General features: G+C 68.6%; 5 protein-coding genes across 5 annotated transcripts in view; 3 read left to right on the top strand and 2 right to left on the bottom strand.

Annotated features, from left to right (window-relative positions):
• Positions 1 to 180, bottom strand: part of H696_04634 (protein phosphatase 3, catalytic subunit) — a gene marked incomplete at its 5' end in the record, with an annotated part of 3,784 nt that extends 3,604 nt beyond the window's left edge. The window contains one exon of the mRNA XM_009498513.1: positions 99 to 180. Within this exon, the coding sequence (XP_009496788.1) occupies positions 99 to 180 (82 nt within the window). The remainder of the gene's footprint in view (positions 1 to 98) is intronic.
• Positions 181 to 1,555: 1,375 nt separating this feature from the next.
• Positions 1,556 to 4,522, top strand: H696_04633 (hypothetical protein). Its single transcript, XM_009498512.1, has 5 exons — positions 1,556 to 2,027; positions 2,157 to 2,788; positions 3,014 to 3,839; positions 3,962 to 4,081; positions 4,240 to 4,522. Exons 1-5 carry the CDS (start codon positions 1,645 to 1,647, stop codon positions 4,505 to 4,507), a joined length of 2,229 nt encoding a protein of 742 aa, XP_009496787.1. The 5' UTR covers positions 1,556 to 1,644; the 3' UTR covers positions 4,508 to 4,522.
• A 798-nt stretch (positions 4,523 to 5,320) lies between these two features.
• Positions 5,321 to 7,653, top strand: H696_04632 (hypothetical protein). Its single transcript, XM_009498511.1, has 6 exons — positions 5,321 to 5,686; positions 5,805 to 5,912; positions 6,059 to 6,279; positions 6,409 to 6,423; positions 6,532 to 6,854; positions 6,989 to 7,653. Exons 1-6 carry the CDS (start codon positions 5,481 to 5,483, stop codon positions 7,646 to 7,648), a joined length of 1,533 nt encoding a protein of 510 aa, XP_009496786.1. The 5' UTR covers positions 5,321 to 5,480; the 3' UTR covers positions 7,649 to 7,653.
• A 1,038-nt stretch (positions 7,654 to 8,691) lies between these two features.
• Positions 8,692 to 10,007, top strand: H696_04631 (hypothetical protein). The gene is made up of 2 exons (XM_009498510.1): positions 8,692 to 9,545; positions 9,771 to 10,007. Exons 1-2 carry the CDS (start codon positions 8,832 to 8,834, stop codon positions 9,972 to 9,974), a joined length of 918 nt encoding a protein of 305 aa, XP_009496785.1. The 5' UTR covers positions 8,692 to 8,831; the 3' UTR covers positions 9,975 to 10,007.
• A 1,122-nt stretch (positions 10,008 to 11,129) lies between these two features.
• H696_04630 (ubiquitin-conjugating enzyme E2 G1) lies at positions 11,130 to 12,450 on the bottom strand. Its single transcript, XM_009498509.1, has 6 exons — positions 12,390 to 12,450; positions 12,100 to 12,202; positions 11,871 to 11,968; positions 11,638 to 11,744; positions 11,446 to 11,517; positions 11,130 to 11,282 (listed from the first exon to the last, which is right to left on the bottom strand). The coding sequence occupies exons 1-6, from the start codon at positions 12,433 to 12,435 to the stop codon at positions 11,208 to 11,210; spliced, it is 501 nt and encodes a 166-aa protein (XP_009496784.1). The 5' UTR covers positions 12,436 to 12,450; the 3' UTR covers positions 11,130 to 11,207.
• Between the last annotated feature and the right edge of the window lie 362 nt (positions 12,451 to 12,812).

Here is a 12,812-nt window from a genome sequence, read left to right as displayed (position 1 = left end):
GGGAGGAGCGGGGAGGAGGGGAGAGGGTGTTGGGGTCGCGCCCGAGGTGGCGCAGCCGGCGGTGGGAGTTTCCCCGAAAAAGGTCAATGGCATCGGACCCAGCTCCCGTCGTAGGGGTTTCCGCCCCTCGGCGGCCGGGCGGCCGGGCCAACAGGCGCGCTCGTGCCCTGCCTCGATCATGGCGAGCTTGCCTCGGCGCCCGCCAGTGAGGCGGGCAAAGGGACGAGGGGCCGGCGCCCCCTGGGGCCCCCTGTGCTCCACGCGTCGTCCGGCATTGCCAGCCTCTCGGGGCATGGGCGTGCCTGCGCACATTCGCGCCGTGCGCCTTCAGGGGGGGGTGCCGGGCGGGGGGGGGGGGGGGGGTGTGGCAGGGAATCCGTTCCGGCCGATCGCGGCTGGTCGAGAGCCTCCACGGCATGCCTCCTGCTGGTGCTGAATGGCCGATGGAGAGGCCTCTCGCTGCTCGGGCCACTCCCTTCCCCCGGCGATGGGCTTCAACTTTCAGCCGTTTTCTTTGCCTTGCACCGGGCGGCCGGGCGGCCGGGCGCACCGGCGCTCGGTGCGGAAGGCGGGGGCGCTGGCCCGACGGGAACCACACGCGTCTGGACCCTCGCGCCGCGCTAAGGCATGCTGCATAGTCCGCTTCGCCCCGGGTTCTGGCCGTTCGCCCGGGAATTACCGGTCCCCCCCCCCCCCTGGCTCTTCCCCCGGCGTGCGCGTTTCTTTGCACGCCCCCCCCTCCCCCTCTGACACGCACCACCGACGGAGCCACACCCGACATCAAAGTTCGCGGCGCCTGCAGATTGGCGATGGACCAGTGCCCGCGAGCATTGTCAGTTGGGGCGCCCTCCCAACTGGGGCATACGCGCAGGAGAAACGCAGACCCCCAGGCGGAGCCAGGCCGTGTGTGTCCGCCACCAGCCCACCGCGTCTTACGTGGCCCACCTTCCCCTTTGTGTGGCCGGTGCCTCGCCCCCGCGCCCTGCCCCGGCCCGGCCCGTCCCCGCCGGGGGCACACGCTCGTGCGCACGCAGCGCGATACGCGGAATCGCCTGTTTTCCCCTTCCTGCAACGGACGGTTCCGCTTGCCCCCCCCCGGCCCGCCCGCGGCATCGGGCCGTTCCCAGCCCGGACTCGCCGCCAACCGGCGGAGGCGGAGACACCGAGGGGGGGGGGGGGGACGGACCGGGGGTTATGCGGCGGCCCAAGAAGTTCGCCGGCTCGAGGGGCCGCAGATCACATGGACTCACGGGACTTTGCGTTGGTACTTCCTTGCGCCGCCATGCGCCCCTCCGCCTCGACGCGAGAAGTAGATCCCGCGGCGCTGTTCTTCGGTCGGCTGTGCCGGCACTCGGTGCCGGGGTGCGTCTATGCCACCCCCTCGCCTCCCCTCGCCGCCTGTCTCCCTGTCCCCTGCCTCCTCCCCGCCCGTTTCTCGCGCATTGGCTCCCCCCCCCCCCCCCCCCCCCCGCCCCCCCCCCCCCCCCCCCTTTCCCCCCCCCCCCCCCCCCCCCTTTCCCCCCCCTTGGCTCCCCCCCCCCCCCCGCCGGCCCGTCTCTTCCGGCCTGTCCTCTTTCCCCCGTCCCCGCTCCCTCTGTTTCCACGTGAACGCCTCTCGCGTTCCTTCTCCCGTGGTCCTCGCCCATGAGTGAGCCGACCTCGGTCGACATCCTGCAGGGGCAGATCCTCGCGGTGGCGGCCCACCTGAGCTCGGCCTGCCGGCACTGCCAGGCCCTCTTTGGCGATTGGCGCGGCTTGATCCTGTCGCAAACCCGGCGCACGGTCAATGTGGCCGACTTCCTGGCGACTCTGAACCGCGAGCCTGCCTCGGCCGCCCCGATCGACGACTGCGCCATCTGCTTCGGCCTCTTCCGTCAGTGCACGGCGCCCAGCTTCTTGGAGGAGGTCGGCCAGAGCGCCCGCGCGTTTGACCCCTTCCCCGGCACCTTCGAGGTCCTGGTGAATGATGTCCCGGCCTCCCTGCAGCTGCGCCTCATGCGTCTTTACGTTGTTTGCACCAAGATCAGGTAGGTAGTCTGGCGTCCCCCCCCCCATGTCCGGCCTCGTCCCTCCGGCCTCATCCACTCGCGGAGGTCCTCCTTCATTGTTCGCTACTCACAGGTTCCCCCCTCCCCCTCCCCCTGTCCCCTCTCTAGTGACAAAATGCCCACCCCCCTGGATGTGCGTTCCGGCGCGCGGGCCGTCTGCCAGGCCCTGATCGCGGAGGCCACCGCCGAGCGCCCGAGCCACGGTCGTTACGACCCGGCCATCGAGGTGCGAATCACCCTGGCATTCGACTATTCCGGAGCCCATGCCGATCTCCGGGTTTTGAGCGACCTGCCGGCCGAGGCCGGGCCGGCGCGCATCCCCCAAACCGACCCGCGCAAGGTCAACCACCCGTATGCGGTCCTGCAGCCGGGCATCCTGGTGTCGGCCCTGACCCGCTACAAGGTGCCGACGCCGGCCATGCCGCCGGCCTCCCCCGAGGCCGATGTCCCGGTCGATGGCGCCAATCCGACCGACGCCCCGGCCGACGGTGGCGACGCCACCATCCCGGCCGTCGACAGCGCGGGGGCCGGCGCCTCGACTGGCGCCGCCGATGTGCCCCCCACCCCGGCGACCGAGCCGGGCATCTCCTTCACCTGGCTGGAGTATGGCCTGCGCATGCATGCCGGCCAGCGGCCCCCCTTCTCCGGCGCCGATCTGTCCGTGGTGCCGGACCTCCCGCGCCCGGGGTCGCCTCTGCGCATGACTTGCGCCTTCACTTCCCCGTCGCTCTACATTGCCGGTGCGTGCGCGCCCTTGGTCGGCCGTTGATGTCCGCACGCACGCACGCACGCACGCACGCACGCACGCGGGTGCACGCGCTCCACTTGTCTCTCCTTCTTCCATGGCGCTGCTCCTGTCATCCTGCCCGACGACTCACTGTTGCGATTGCCCCTCCCTCCTCTCTTCCCGCCCCCCGCCCCCCGCCCCCCGCCCCCCCCCACGGGCTTCTCTTGGATGCCAACAGGCCGCTACACCAAGCACTCTCGCGAGGTGTCCCAATCGATCTGGGTCATCGGCGGCCGCATCGACCAGCTGGCGGATGAGGACTCCGGCCCGGCCTCCGCCGGGTCCGGCGGAGCCGGGCCCACCCGTAAGACCGCCCTTTCGGTGGAAGAGGCCCTGGCCAAGCCGCTGTCGGCGCTCACCGGCGCCGGTGGAGCGGTGTTTGTCGGGTCCGGCCGGGAGGATGCCGACGTGCGGATGCTCGGCCAGGGTCGGCCCTTCTATGTGGAGCTTCAGAACCCGCGGCACCGCCCGGGCCCGGCCTCGCTGGCCGCCCTGGGAGCGGCCATTTCCCGGCTCGCCGGGCCCGAGGCCGAGGCCTTCGGCCGGGCATTGCGCCAGCGTCCGGACTCGGCCACTGACCCCGACCTGATCGCGGGGCTGCCGGCCGCGTGTGTCGGCTCGGCCGGCGGCCAGCCGGTGCGCCTGCACCGCGAGCAGCTAGTCAGCCTGACCCTCGAGCAGACCAATCCCATTCGGGTTCCGGATGCCGCGGCCGAGGCCGAAAAAACCAAAACCTACCGGGCGGTGGTGCGCGTCCGCGCCGACGTCCTGGCCCGGAATGGGCTCCTCTCAAGCCAGTCGGAGGATTTCCAGGCCCGGCGTCAGGCCGGACCGGCGGCCACCACGGCCACCACCTCCCCGGTGGACAGTGCCGACGCCGCCGAGCGCCTCATGCAGGAGGATCTGGCTCGCGTGGAGCCGGCTCTGGCCGATCTCATTCGCCGGGTGGCCGATACCCGCGATCTGGCCCTGAATCAGGATACGCCGCTGCGCGTGCTTCACCGGTGCGTAGACGCTTGGGCCACGCCCGCCTCCCCCCTCCCCCCCCCTGCGCCTCGAGCATTCCCATACTCACCCGGATGCTCTGCCGTTCCCGGCCTCCTCTCGCACGCGTCCCCCGGGCCAGCCGCGCGCCGATGACCCGCGTGCGTCACATCCACGCCATGCAGCTCCGGCCCATTTGGCACCAGCCCCTGGACTCCGGCGCTCGGTACTTTGAGCTCTTCCTCACCACCCAGTCGGGCACGTGCGTTTCTTCGGCTCCGCCCCTTTCCCTCCCTGCGCGGGGTGCCGCCTCCTCTCGCCGTCCGCGCCCCCCCCCCCCTCCCGCCCCTTTCCTCTGCTAGCAGGAAGGCAAAGGGCAACTCACTCGTTCACCTCTCCTCCCCCCCCCCTCCCGAGCAGCTACATCAAGGAGTTCGTACATGGGGATCTCGGCCGCACCAGCCCCTCCTTCGGGTCGCAGTTCCTCGGCATCAATCCGGCCGGCCCCTTCTGGCCCGCGAGCGCCAATCACACGACCGAATCCCCGGTGGACATTGTGGCCCTGGATGTGTTCGAAGTGGAGCTGGCCTGGCCGCCGACCGAGGAGGCCACCCCCGATCCGGGGCTCGGCGAGCCCCCCAGCAAGCGCCCGCGTGTTGAAGCCGCGGCCGGCCCTGCCTCTTGTTGATTGGCAGGGGCCGGCAGGGGGACCCATGGGCCTGGGCTCCCTTTTGCCTGCCGGCGCCGAGTCCCTCTTCTGTCCTCCTTCTTCCCCCGTATAGACTCCCATTTGTGTCCCATATCCTGCCCGTGTGTGTTGTTGTTGCTGTTGCTCTCCTCCCCTCATACGCCGCCTGGCCTTCGCCTCTGGGGGCGCCGGGGATGGACTTCTCTGCGGGTGCTTGACCCACAACGTGTCAGCACGTGACCTGCACTTGTCACCCGACGCCAAACCTCTGTGCGCGTGCGTACCCGCAGCCCGGGTCCGTCGGCACGCCTCCCTCATTCTCAGTCGGTCAAAAAACCCGTTCCCTCCCGGGGAGAGAGCGGAGGGGGGGGGGGCATTAGCTACCCCATTTGTGCCGCCAGGGTGTGGCCGGCCGACCGTGCGCACCCGCCGCCGGGGCTGGCAGCCGCCTCAACGCAGCGGCCTGCCAGCGCGCCCGGCGCCCGGGCAGCGCAACAACGCACCCCCGCACCCATGCAAGCTGGACCCCACACGAATGCATCCCCCGGGCGCGCTGTGTCACCGCCCTTGGCCGATCATCGCCGGGGATGCAGTCGCTGGCCGCCATCAGCCGGCAACTGTCCCCCCCCCCCCCCTTGGCATGGGGCATGGATCTGCGCCCCCAGCAACAGCCTTTCAGCAGGTGACCATGCTTTGGCGCGCCTCTCGGCGGAGCCCGGCGACCAGGTCCCCTGGCGAGGATTCGTCAGGGCGCGCATATTTCCGGACCCCGGCCGGCCTCGCAAGCCTTACGGGCTCCCCGCATTCGCCCCCCCCCCCCCCTCCTCTCCGAGCAGGACATCGCTCCCACCTTTCCTTTCCTGCCCGCGGTGCCTTTCCTCCCTTCCCTTCCCTTCTCTCTATCTCTCTCTCTCTCCCCTCCCCCTCCCCTCTCCTCCACTGCCCATCCCCATCCCCCTCCTGCTGGTCCGGCATGAGAGGCTCGCGTGGTCGCTCGGCCGGCTCGGGACCGATGCCGCCTTATCCCCTGCGCGAGATCAATCCCCTGCGGCTGGAGGAGCTCGGCGCCCGGCCGGCATCTCTCCTGTCGCGGTGGGGGGATGCCCTCTCAAGGCGACTCGGCTTCATCGGGACGTTTCTGCTGCTGGTGGGATCCATCGTGCTCTTCTTCGCATCCTGGTGCGTGTGTATCCTGCTTCCCCGCCTCCGGGACGGCCATGCGCGCCGCTCGGCTTGCTCCCCCCTGCCACCTCGGTTCTCACCTGACCACCCCCCTGTCGTCGGCATGGTGAATTAGCGCCCCGGACCTGTGGCGTTATGGGTACAAGGCCTTGCCGATCATCTTTGGTCTCATCTCCCTGGTCGCGGTGGCCTCCATGCTGGCCGCCTCTCAGTCGGATCCCGGGTGCGTTGATTGTGTGCCTGCATTTGTGCCACCCTCCCTTCCTCGGGCATCCCCCTGTCCGCCGTTCCCCGTGGCCTTGTCCCTTTTTTTCCTCCCCCTCCCTCCCCCCCCCCCCCCCACTCACCCTCCCGCTTGTCTGTCTCCAGGTACATGCCCATTCGAGTGGTGGACCTGCTCGCTGAGGACCCCTTCATGGACACAGTGGTCCCGGTGGCTTTCATCCTGCCCGATCACATCCCCCCACCGAAGAACTGCGTCGCCGGCAGCCCATCCACCATGCACGGCGTTGAGCTACGCTATTGCGTCACCTGCTACTTCTTCCGGCCGCCACGCGCATCACACTGCTCCGTGTGCCGGCGTTGTGTCGGTCCGTGGTCCCGTCCGCGCAGTGCCGCCGCTTGACAGCCACGAGTGCTGTTACTAATTCTCTCTTGCTTCCCCCCCCCCCCCCCCTCTCCCTCCACCCTGGGGCCCACTGTCTCTTGGCTCATCGCAGATCGCTTTGACCATCGTGCGCGCATCCTCCCGCTCGCTCCTTTTCTTGCCGGTGCACTCGCACGCCCAGACCTGCCGGTGTGCTGACTCCCCGTGTTCCCGCTTCGCGCCCCTGCTCGGGAAGACTGTCCCTGGCTGTCGAATTGCATTGGCCGGCGAAATTACCGGCACTTCCTGATCTTTGTCCACTCCATCCCGCTTCTGAGCATCTACATGATCGGGGTGGCCATCTTCCACTATTACCTCCTCTGCACGCGCGGCCTCCCCCCCGGGGCTGCCGGCGGCGGCGGCGGCGGCGGTGGGCCGCTGTCCTTCCACGAGGCCCTGCGCTTGCGCCCGGGCCCGATCATCCTCGCCTCCTTGGCGGTGCTCTTCGTCCTGATGATCTCCGTGTTGCTGGCTCTTCACATTCTCCTGCTCTACCACCAGATGACCACCATCGAGCGGGTGCGCACCTGTTCGCCCCCCTTCCCCAGGATGCCTGGGGTCCAACACCCTGCCCCGCCCCGCCCCGCTCCCTCCCCCCGTCCTAATGCGCCTCCTGCTCCCTCGCCCCTCTTTCTCTCCCTCCTCGGTGACAGTTCAACCGTCGGTACAAGTACAACCCCTTCGCGGTGGAGTCCTACTGGCAGAATATTCACACCATCTTCTTCGGTCCGCGGGCCTTCCCCCTGACCCGCATGCGCCGGGTCATTGACCGGCAAATTGACCTGGAGCATGCGGCCGCCCTGTGTCGAATGTCCGGGGAGTGCACCTGTGGTGCTGGCGCCGGCGCCGGCCCGGGGCACCTCTGCGGTGGGGATCACTCGCCGACCTTTTCCAGCGGGGTGGCCATCCCCCTGGTGCCGGTTGGCAGCGGGGCGGCCGGCACATCGGTCTCCGGGACCGCCAGCACCGACTCGCACCACTCGCCGCCCCCTCAATCAGCCGGTGGCGTGGCCGGCACCATGCTGGCTGCTGGCGGTGCTGCTGGTGGTGGCAGTGGTGGCAGTGGTGGCGGCGGCGGCGGCGGCGGCGGCGGCGGCGGTGGCAGGTCCGAGCCGGGGGCTCGCCACCGCCGGCTATCCGATCGGCCCTCGCCCGGACTCCACCTCCGCGTCGGGCCAGCCGATGGGTCCCCCTCGATCGCCATGGCCCAGGAGGATGGCGACGACGATGCGGCTCCCGGGACGCCGTTGTCCCCAGCCGCCGAATCCCCTTCGCGCGGGGAGCTTCGTCCGATTGTTGAGCACATGCGATGAGGGGCACACACATGCACATGCACATGCACATGCACACGCACACGCACACGCCTGCACAGACACATGCGCAGACACACCCTCTCCTCGTCTCCCTCGCCCGTCCTCCATGCCCTGCCTGTTGATCAGGCACTGGCCACCGAAGAAAGTCCAGGACCACCCTTCCCCGGCAAAATACACCTATCTTTACACACACACACACACACATCCACCGCCCGGCGTTCCATCCACGCGAAGGGGCAGGCACAGGGAAGGGCCGGCGATGAAGGAGAGCGGACACGCCCGGTTTCCCGATCCAGGGATGGTCCGTGAAACACCCCGCGGCTGCCAATGGAGATGCATTTAACATGCGCAGCGTTCATGTGCCCCACGGCTGCGGCCGGGGGGCAGGGAGATTACCTGCCCCCCGGCGTCCCTCCGCACATTCGGGTGGGAACCGAGCATGGGGCGCCGGGCCACTATGTGGCAGGGTCATAATGATACGGCGACCACCGCACCCCGCGGCTGCCAATGGAGATGCATTTAACATGCGCAGCGTTCATGTGCCCCACGGCTGCGGCCGGGGGGCAGGGAGATTACCTGCCCCCCGGCGTCCCTCCGCACATTCGGGTGGGAACCGAGCATGGGGCGCCGGGCCACTATGTGGCAGGGTCATCTTTCGGACGAGCATTAATCAGGTCAATTAATAAGCTGGCAGCCCATCGTGCCCGGGTCCAGAATGGCGCCGCGTGATCCGAAGCTCCGCCTTCTGCGATCTGCCCCTCCTCCGGGCGCGCCCTGCCTCGTGCAAGCACGCGCGCATGTGTGAAAGCCTCCCCCTGCCCCCGGTGCCCCGGGGAGGAGCAAGAGCCGGCCGGGGCTGCATGTGCCCGGGCTTTTTTGACTCCCTCTTCCGTGAGCGGGCCCGTGCGTGTGTGGTGGATGCGTGGGGGCAGGGCGCGTCCAGCCCTCGGCCGGCGCGCCCCCATTCGTGGTTTCCATCTGCCCGTGTGTGTATGTCCGTGTGCGTGTGCGTGTGTGTGTGTGTGTGCGTGAGCATGCGTCAGGGCCGTTTTTGCTGCACGCGCCGATCTTGGTGGCGTTTTCTCGGCCCACTCCGGCGCATGGGTCCTCCGTTCGGCATCGCCTGCAGCCAGGTTTCTCCATTCGCCCCTCTCGCCCCTCTCGCCCCTTGCCTTTCTTGCCCATGTTCTCCCTTGCCACCCACCACGCCCGGGGGCTCGCCGCGCATGCGGTTCGCCACCGCACCGCCGCCACCGTCACGGCGGCCCCCTGGCTCCGGGCGTACTCCTCCGGCTCGGCCCCGGCCCCGACCCCGGCCCCGGCTCCGACCCCGACCCCGACCCCGAACAAGGCGGTTGATGACGCTACCCGTCGCCGGAACATGACTCCGGAGCAGCGCCAGTTCCCTCATGAGCCGGTCAGCCAGTTCTCCGAGGAGGATGCCCTGGCGGACGGGCCGAAGGAGGGGCTCCGGCTGCCGGGTGATGACTCGCCGGACCCGCATCACCCCTTCCCGGATCCCTTTGCGCATCCGGACCTCCTGTACAAGGGCCAGCTGACGGATAGCCTGCGCAAGCTGAAGCTCCTGTCCATGGTGGGCGCCGTGTCGACGGCCTTCGCCATGCCGGCCCTGGTGAGCCTGGACACTGCGGCCCTGCCGGTGGAGGGGCGCATGTTTGTGGCCGGCATCCTGGGTACTCTGGCCGCCAGCACGACCTTCCTCTTCCACCACTTCACCAAGACCTATGTCACGGAGATCCACGCCCTGCCGCCGGCCGACGGCCGGATCTCCGCGCAGCTGACCGACTACGAGCTGCTTGAGAGTGGTCGCCGCCTGTCCCTGGTCACCATGAACTTCTGGGGGAAGCCCGTGCACACCGTCGTCGATGTGGACAAGGTACGCCGCATGCGGCCATCTATTGGCCGATGGACAAGTTGCCTCCCGCCCCCCCCCCCCCCCCCCTCCTCCCCTCCTTTTCTCGCCCCCTCGCTCCCGGCCTTTCTGGTTGCCATGCCTGGTGTCTGACCATCTGTGTGCAAACGCGGACGCCTACCATTGGACCGGGGCTCCTTCTCTGTCCCCCTCGCTCCCCCGCCGGGTCTGCCGTTCGCTGGCATGCAGATTGTGCCGATTGACGGCTGGCCCCCTCTGACCAACGCCAAGGACGCCGAGGGCCGGTACTACTACCTGCACAAGAACCTGCTGCAGTTTGACCTGAGTGGCGACCCGCATGCGCCGGAGCCGATCCGCCTGGTGCCTCTGCGCGAGGCCCTCGGCGAGGTCTTCGAGTATGAGGAGGTTGATGAGGGGGCTTCTCGCAAGTGAGCGCCTGTCGCGCCCCTGCGTGGGGGGGGGGGGGGGGGGGTTGTCCCTTTGCTCCGTCTGCCCATTCCCTTTGCGCCTCCCCCCTTTGCCAGACAACTACACCGATCCATAGACATCATCTCGGCCTTGATCGGGCTTTTTTTTTTTCCTCCGCCGCCGCGCCTCAGTGGGCCAAATGGCTATTCAAAGGGCGGGGGGGGGGGGGGGGCTGAAATGCCTTTCCTCGGGAACTGCTGCCACGGTGTCCCAGTGCCGGTGCGAGGCGTCCCCGTCGGCGTGTTTCCTCCCCAAAGGGCGTCTCGCTCGGGGGAGGGTGCTGGGGGATGTGTATGGGCGCCAGAAGGGGCATACCCAAATGAGACGCCTCACGATCGCGCCCTCGCCCCGGGGAGGCCGCTTTCGGTGAGATGTCTCCTCGCCGTGCAGGTGATCCCCCCCCCTCCATGCCGCCATTTGGCGCACACACGCAGCTGTCGTCTCCGAGTGTCTGGGTTTATGTTTATGTATTTGCTATTTGTGCGTGCGAGATGGGCAACAAGGACAAAGGGGGGGGGGGGGCGGGCGGCACGCAGGTAAACATGCGCAGACGCACGTGCGCGAATCGGCCCTCGGCGGAGACAGGAAGGAGGGCACACGCCCTCGGGAGAGAAGGAGCAACAGACACACGATCAGGGCAAATGCAGGGGGGGCGGGGGCCTCAGCATGGGTGGCCAAATCTAGGGAGACCCCTGTGCGTGCCTGGCCCTGTGTGTCGGTGTGCGTGTGTGTGTGTGTGTGTGTGTGTGTGTTTGCATGCGCACGTGCGCTTGCAGGTTCAGAGTACGAAGGGGGGGGGGGGTGGAGGGAGGGAAGAGAGCTGCCCAAGGCCCTGGCAGAGGTTGGGGTTCGCAAAGGGAACGGGAAGCGAAGCATGCACGGGGGAGAGAGGAGCCCGTGATGGCCTTTCGATCCCCTTTGGCAGTTTCTCCAGCTGAATCCCTTCCACCGGACCACCCCCGCGCACTCGGGCTGGTTGGATCTCTCCATGCTCCATGTGTGGGCCCCCCCCCCCCCTCTCTCTCTCTCTCTCTCTCTCGCTGGGGCCTTGCTTCGGCCCCGTGCTGGGGCAGGTCTGCATGACATGATCTGCCCTGCGGATTCCGGAGGAGGCCAAGGAGGGGGGGGGGGGGGGGGCGCGCGCGCGCGCGTGCGTGCAGCAGTGCGCTAGCAAATTGCCGGGCGAGGCTTGGGCACTTACTCCTCCTGGCTGCGGCGGACAACCTGGCTGACACGCCGACGGAAGGAGTCCCGGTTGTCCCGCCACTCCTTCTGCAGGAGGGTGTGGGAGGCCATGGAGACACAGGAAAGCATGCGGGGTTAGGTCCAGGGGGAGAGGACAGAGAGAGAGAGAGAGAGGGAGAGAGAGAGAAGAGCAGACAGCCGGGGGGGGGGGGGGGGAGCAGGGTGGACGAGGGGCACATGGTGCACGTACAGCGGCGTCAACATTGGCCGGCGACTCGTCATTGGGGGAGCTCATCATGGAGATGACCGAGAGCATGACCGTCTGGATGGGGGGGAGAGGGAGGGGCGGGGAGAGCAAGGGATACAGCCAGGCGGTAAGTGGTTGGGTTGTTGGGGCGCATGCGCGCGCAATGGAGGGAGAGGGGGGGGGGAGACAGCGTACGCGAATGTTCTGCACCGGGTTCCACCGCTCGGAGGCGTCCTCGTAGCCATTCTCATCCTCGCCCGGGGCGTGGAGGATGCTGATGCACACCAGACCGTTGGGGTAGACTGGTGCGCGGGGGGAGCGGGCCAAAAGGGGGGTCAGAGGGAGAGCCAGGCAAGGGGGAAGGAGTGGAAAGAGCGGGGGAAGCCCGCCGGGAGAGGCGGCATCTCCGGGCCAGGCTGGCGGCGCACCATTCGGGTGGTACATCTCGGACTTGAAGCGCAGAACCGGCGGCTTGTCCGGGTAGTCGCGGGGGAAGGAGAGGCGAGCGCGGAAGAGGCCGCCCTCGCTGGAGATGGGGGGGGGGGGGGGGTTCGCGAGGCACACAGGCGGTGAGGAAGGGCTCTCTGGCGGCGTGTGCATGTGCGCGGGCGTGTGTGCACATATGCATGGGCCTGCGAATCGGGCGGCTGTGCGTACTAATAGGTGTCCGGGGGGCCCATGACGGTGACATCCCACTCATACAGGTCAGAATCATCGGCGAGGCCGGCGGAGAAGCCCTCAACCGGGTCGCGCATGAGCTCTAGATGGTAATGGCCGGGGCGGCGCGGGAGGACCGTGTGTCAGAGGGGGAGAAAGGCAGTGCAGCAGAGGAAGGGATGCGCGTGTGTGTGTGTGTGTGTGTGTGTGTGTGTGTGTGTGTGTGTGTGTGTGTGTGTGTGTGTGTGTGTGCGCGCACGCGCGCGAGGGAGGGAGGGGCGAGTACGTACCCTGGAGCTCCTTGCGCAAGATCAGGGCGGAGGGGATCTGAGTCATGGTGGCGGCTGTCGGCGAGGCTGGCGATGTCAGTCACAGCTGGGGAGCGGAGGCAGAGGGGCAGCGATGCGAGATCGAAGGCGTCGATCATATGAAACAAGACTCACCGTTCGGTAGAAGAGGGGTGTGTGTGTGTGTGTGTGTGTGTGGGATGAGTGTGTGACGAGGGGCGGGGTGTGTGTGTGGGAGGTGTGGCTGCGCTCGGCGGGTGAGCGGGCGGGCGGGCGGGCGGGCAAGCGGTGTGTGTGTGGGGGGGGGGCCTCTAATCGCGTGGGCGGCAAGTGGGCATCTTTTGTGCCTCCACCATCCTCGCCGTGGGCCGCACGGCGCCGCCGGCCGCAAGCTGGCCGCCGTTCCGCCCCCCCCCCCCCCCCCCC

The sequence above is a fragment of the Fonticula alba genome (assembly GCF_000388065.1).
Source record: "Fonticula alba strain ATCC 38817 unplaced genomic scaffold supercont2.7, whole genome shotgun sequence".
Classification (NCBI taxonomy): Eukaryota; order Rotosphaerida; family Fonticulaceae; genus Fonticula; species Fonticula alba.
This window is presented reverse-complemented; position numbering and strand designations above follow the sequence as displayed.

Excerpts from the sequence above, each read along its gene's own strand:
- H696_04630 (XM_009498509.1), bottom strand. The coding sequence starts at position 12,435 with ATGACTCAGATCCCCTCCGCCCTGATCTTGCGCAAGGAGCTCCAGG. Across the intron at positions 12,203-12,389 it reads CTTGCGCAAGGAGCTCCAGG|AGCTCATGCGCGACCCGGTT; the intron begins GTACGTACTCGC and ends ATTACCATCTAG. Across the intron at positions 11,283-11,445 it reads CGGCCAATGTTGACGCCGCT|AAGGAGTGGCGGGACAACCG; the intron begins GTACGTGCACCA and ends ACCCTCCTGCAG.
- H696_04632 (XM_009498511.1), top strand. The coding sequence starts at position 5,481 with ATGAGAGGCTCGCGTGGTCGCTCGGCCGGCTCGGGACCGATGCCGCCT. Across the intron at positions 5,913-6,058 it reads GCCTCTCAGTCGGATCCCGG|GTACATGCCCATTCGAGTGG; the intron begins GTGCGTTGATTG and ends GTCTGTCTCCAG. Across the intron at positions 6,855-6,988 it reads AGATGACCACCATCGAGCGG|TTCAACCGTCGGTACAAGTA; the intron begins GTGCGCACCTGT and ends CCTCGGTGACAG.
- H696_04633 (XM_009498512.1), top strand. The coding sequence starts at position 1,645 with ATGAGTGAGCCGACCTCGGTCGACATCCTGCAGGGGCAGATCCTCGCG. Across the intron at positions 3,840-3,961 it reads CCGCTGCGCGTGCTTCACCG|CCGCGCGCCGATGACCCGCG; the intron begins GTGCGTAGACGC and ends CCCCCGGGCCAG. Across the intron at positions 4,082-4,239 it reads CTCACCACCCAGTCGGGCAC|CTACATCAAGGAGTTCGTAC; the intron begins GTGCGTTTCTTC and ends CCTCCCGAGCAG.
- H696_04631 (XM_009498510.1), top strand. The coding sequence starts at position 8,832 with ATGTTCTCCCTTGCCACCCACCACGCCCGGGGGCTCGCCGCGCATGCG. Across the intron at positions 9,546-9,770 it reads CCGTCGTCGATGTGGACAAG|ATTGTGCCGATTGACGGCTG; the intron begins GTACGCCGCATG and ends GCTGGCATGCAG.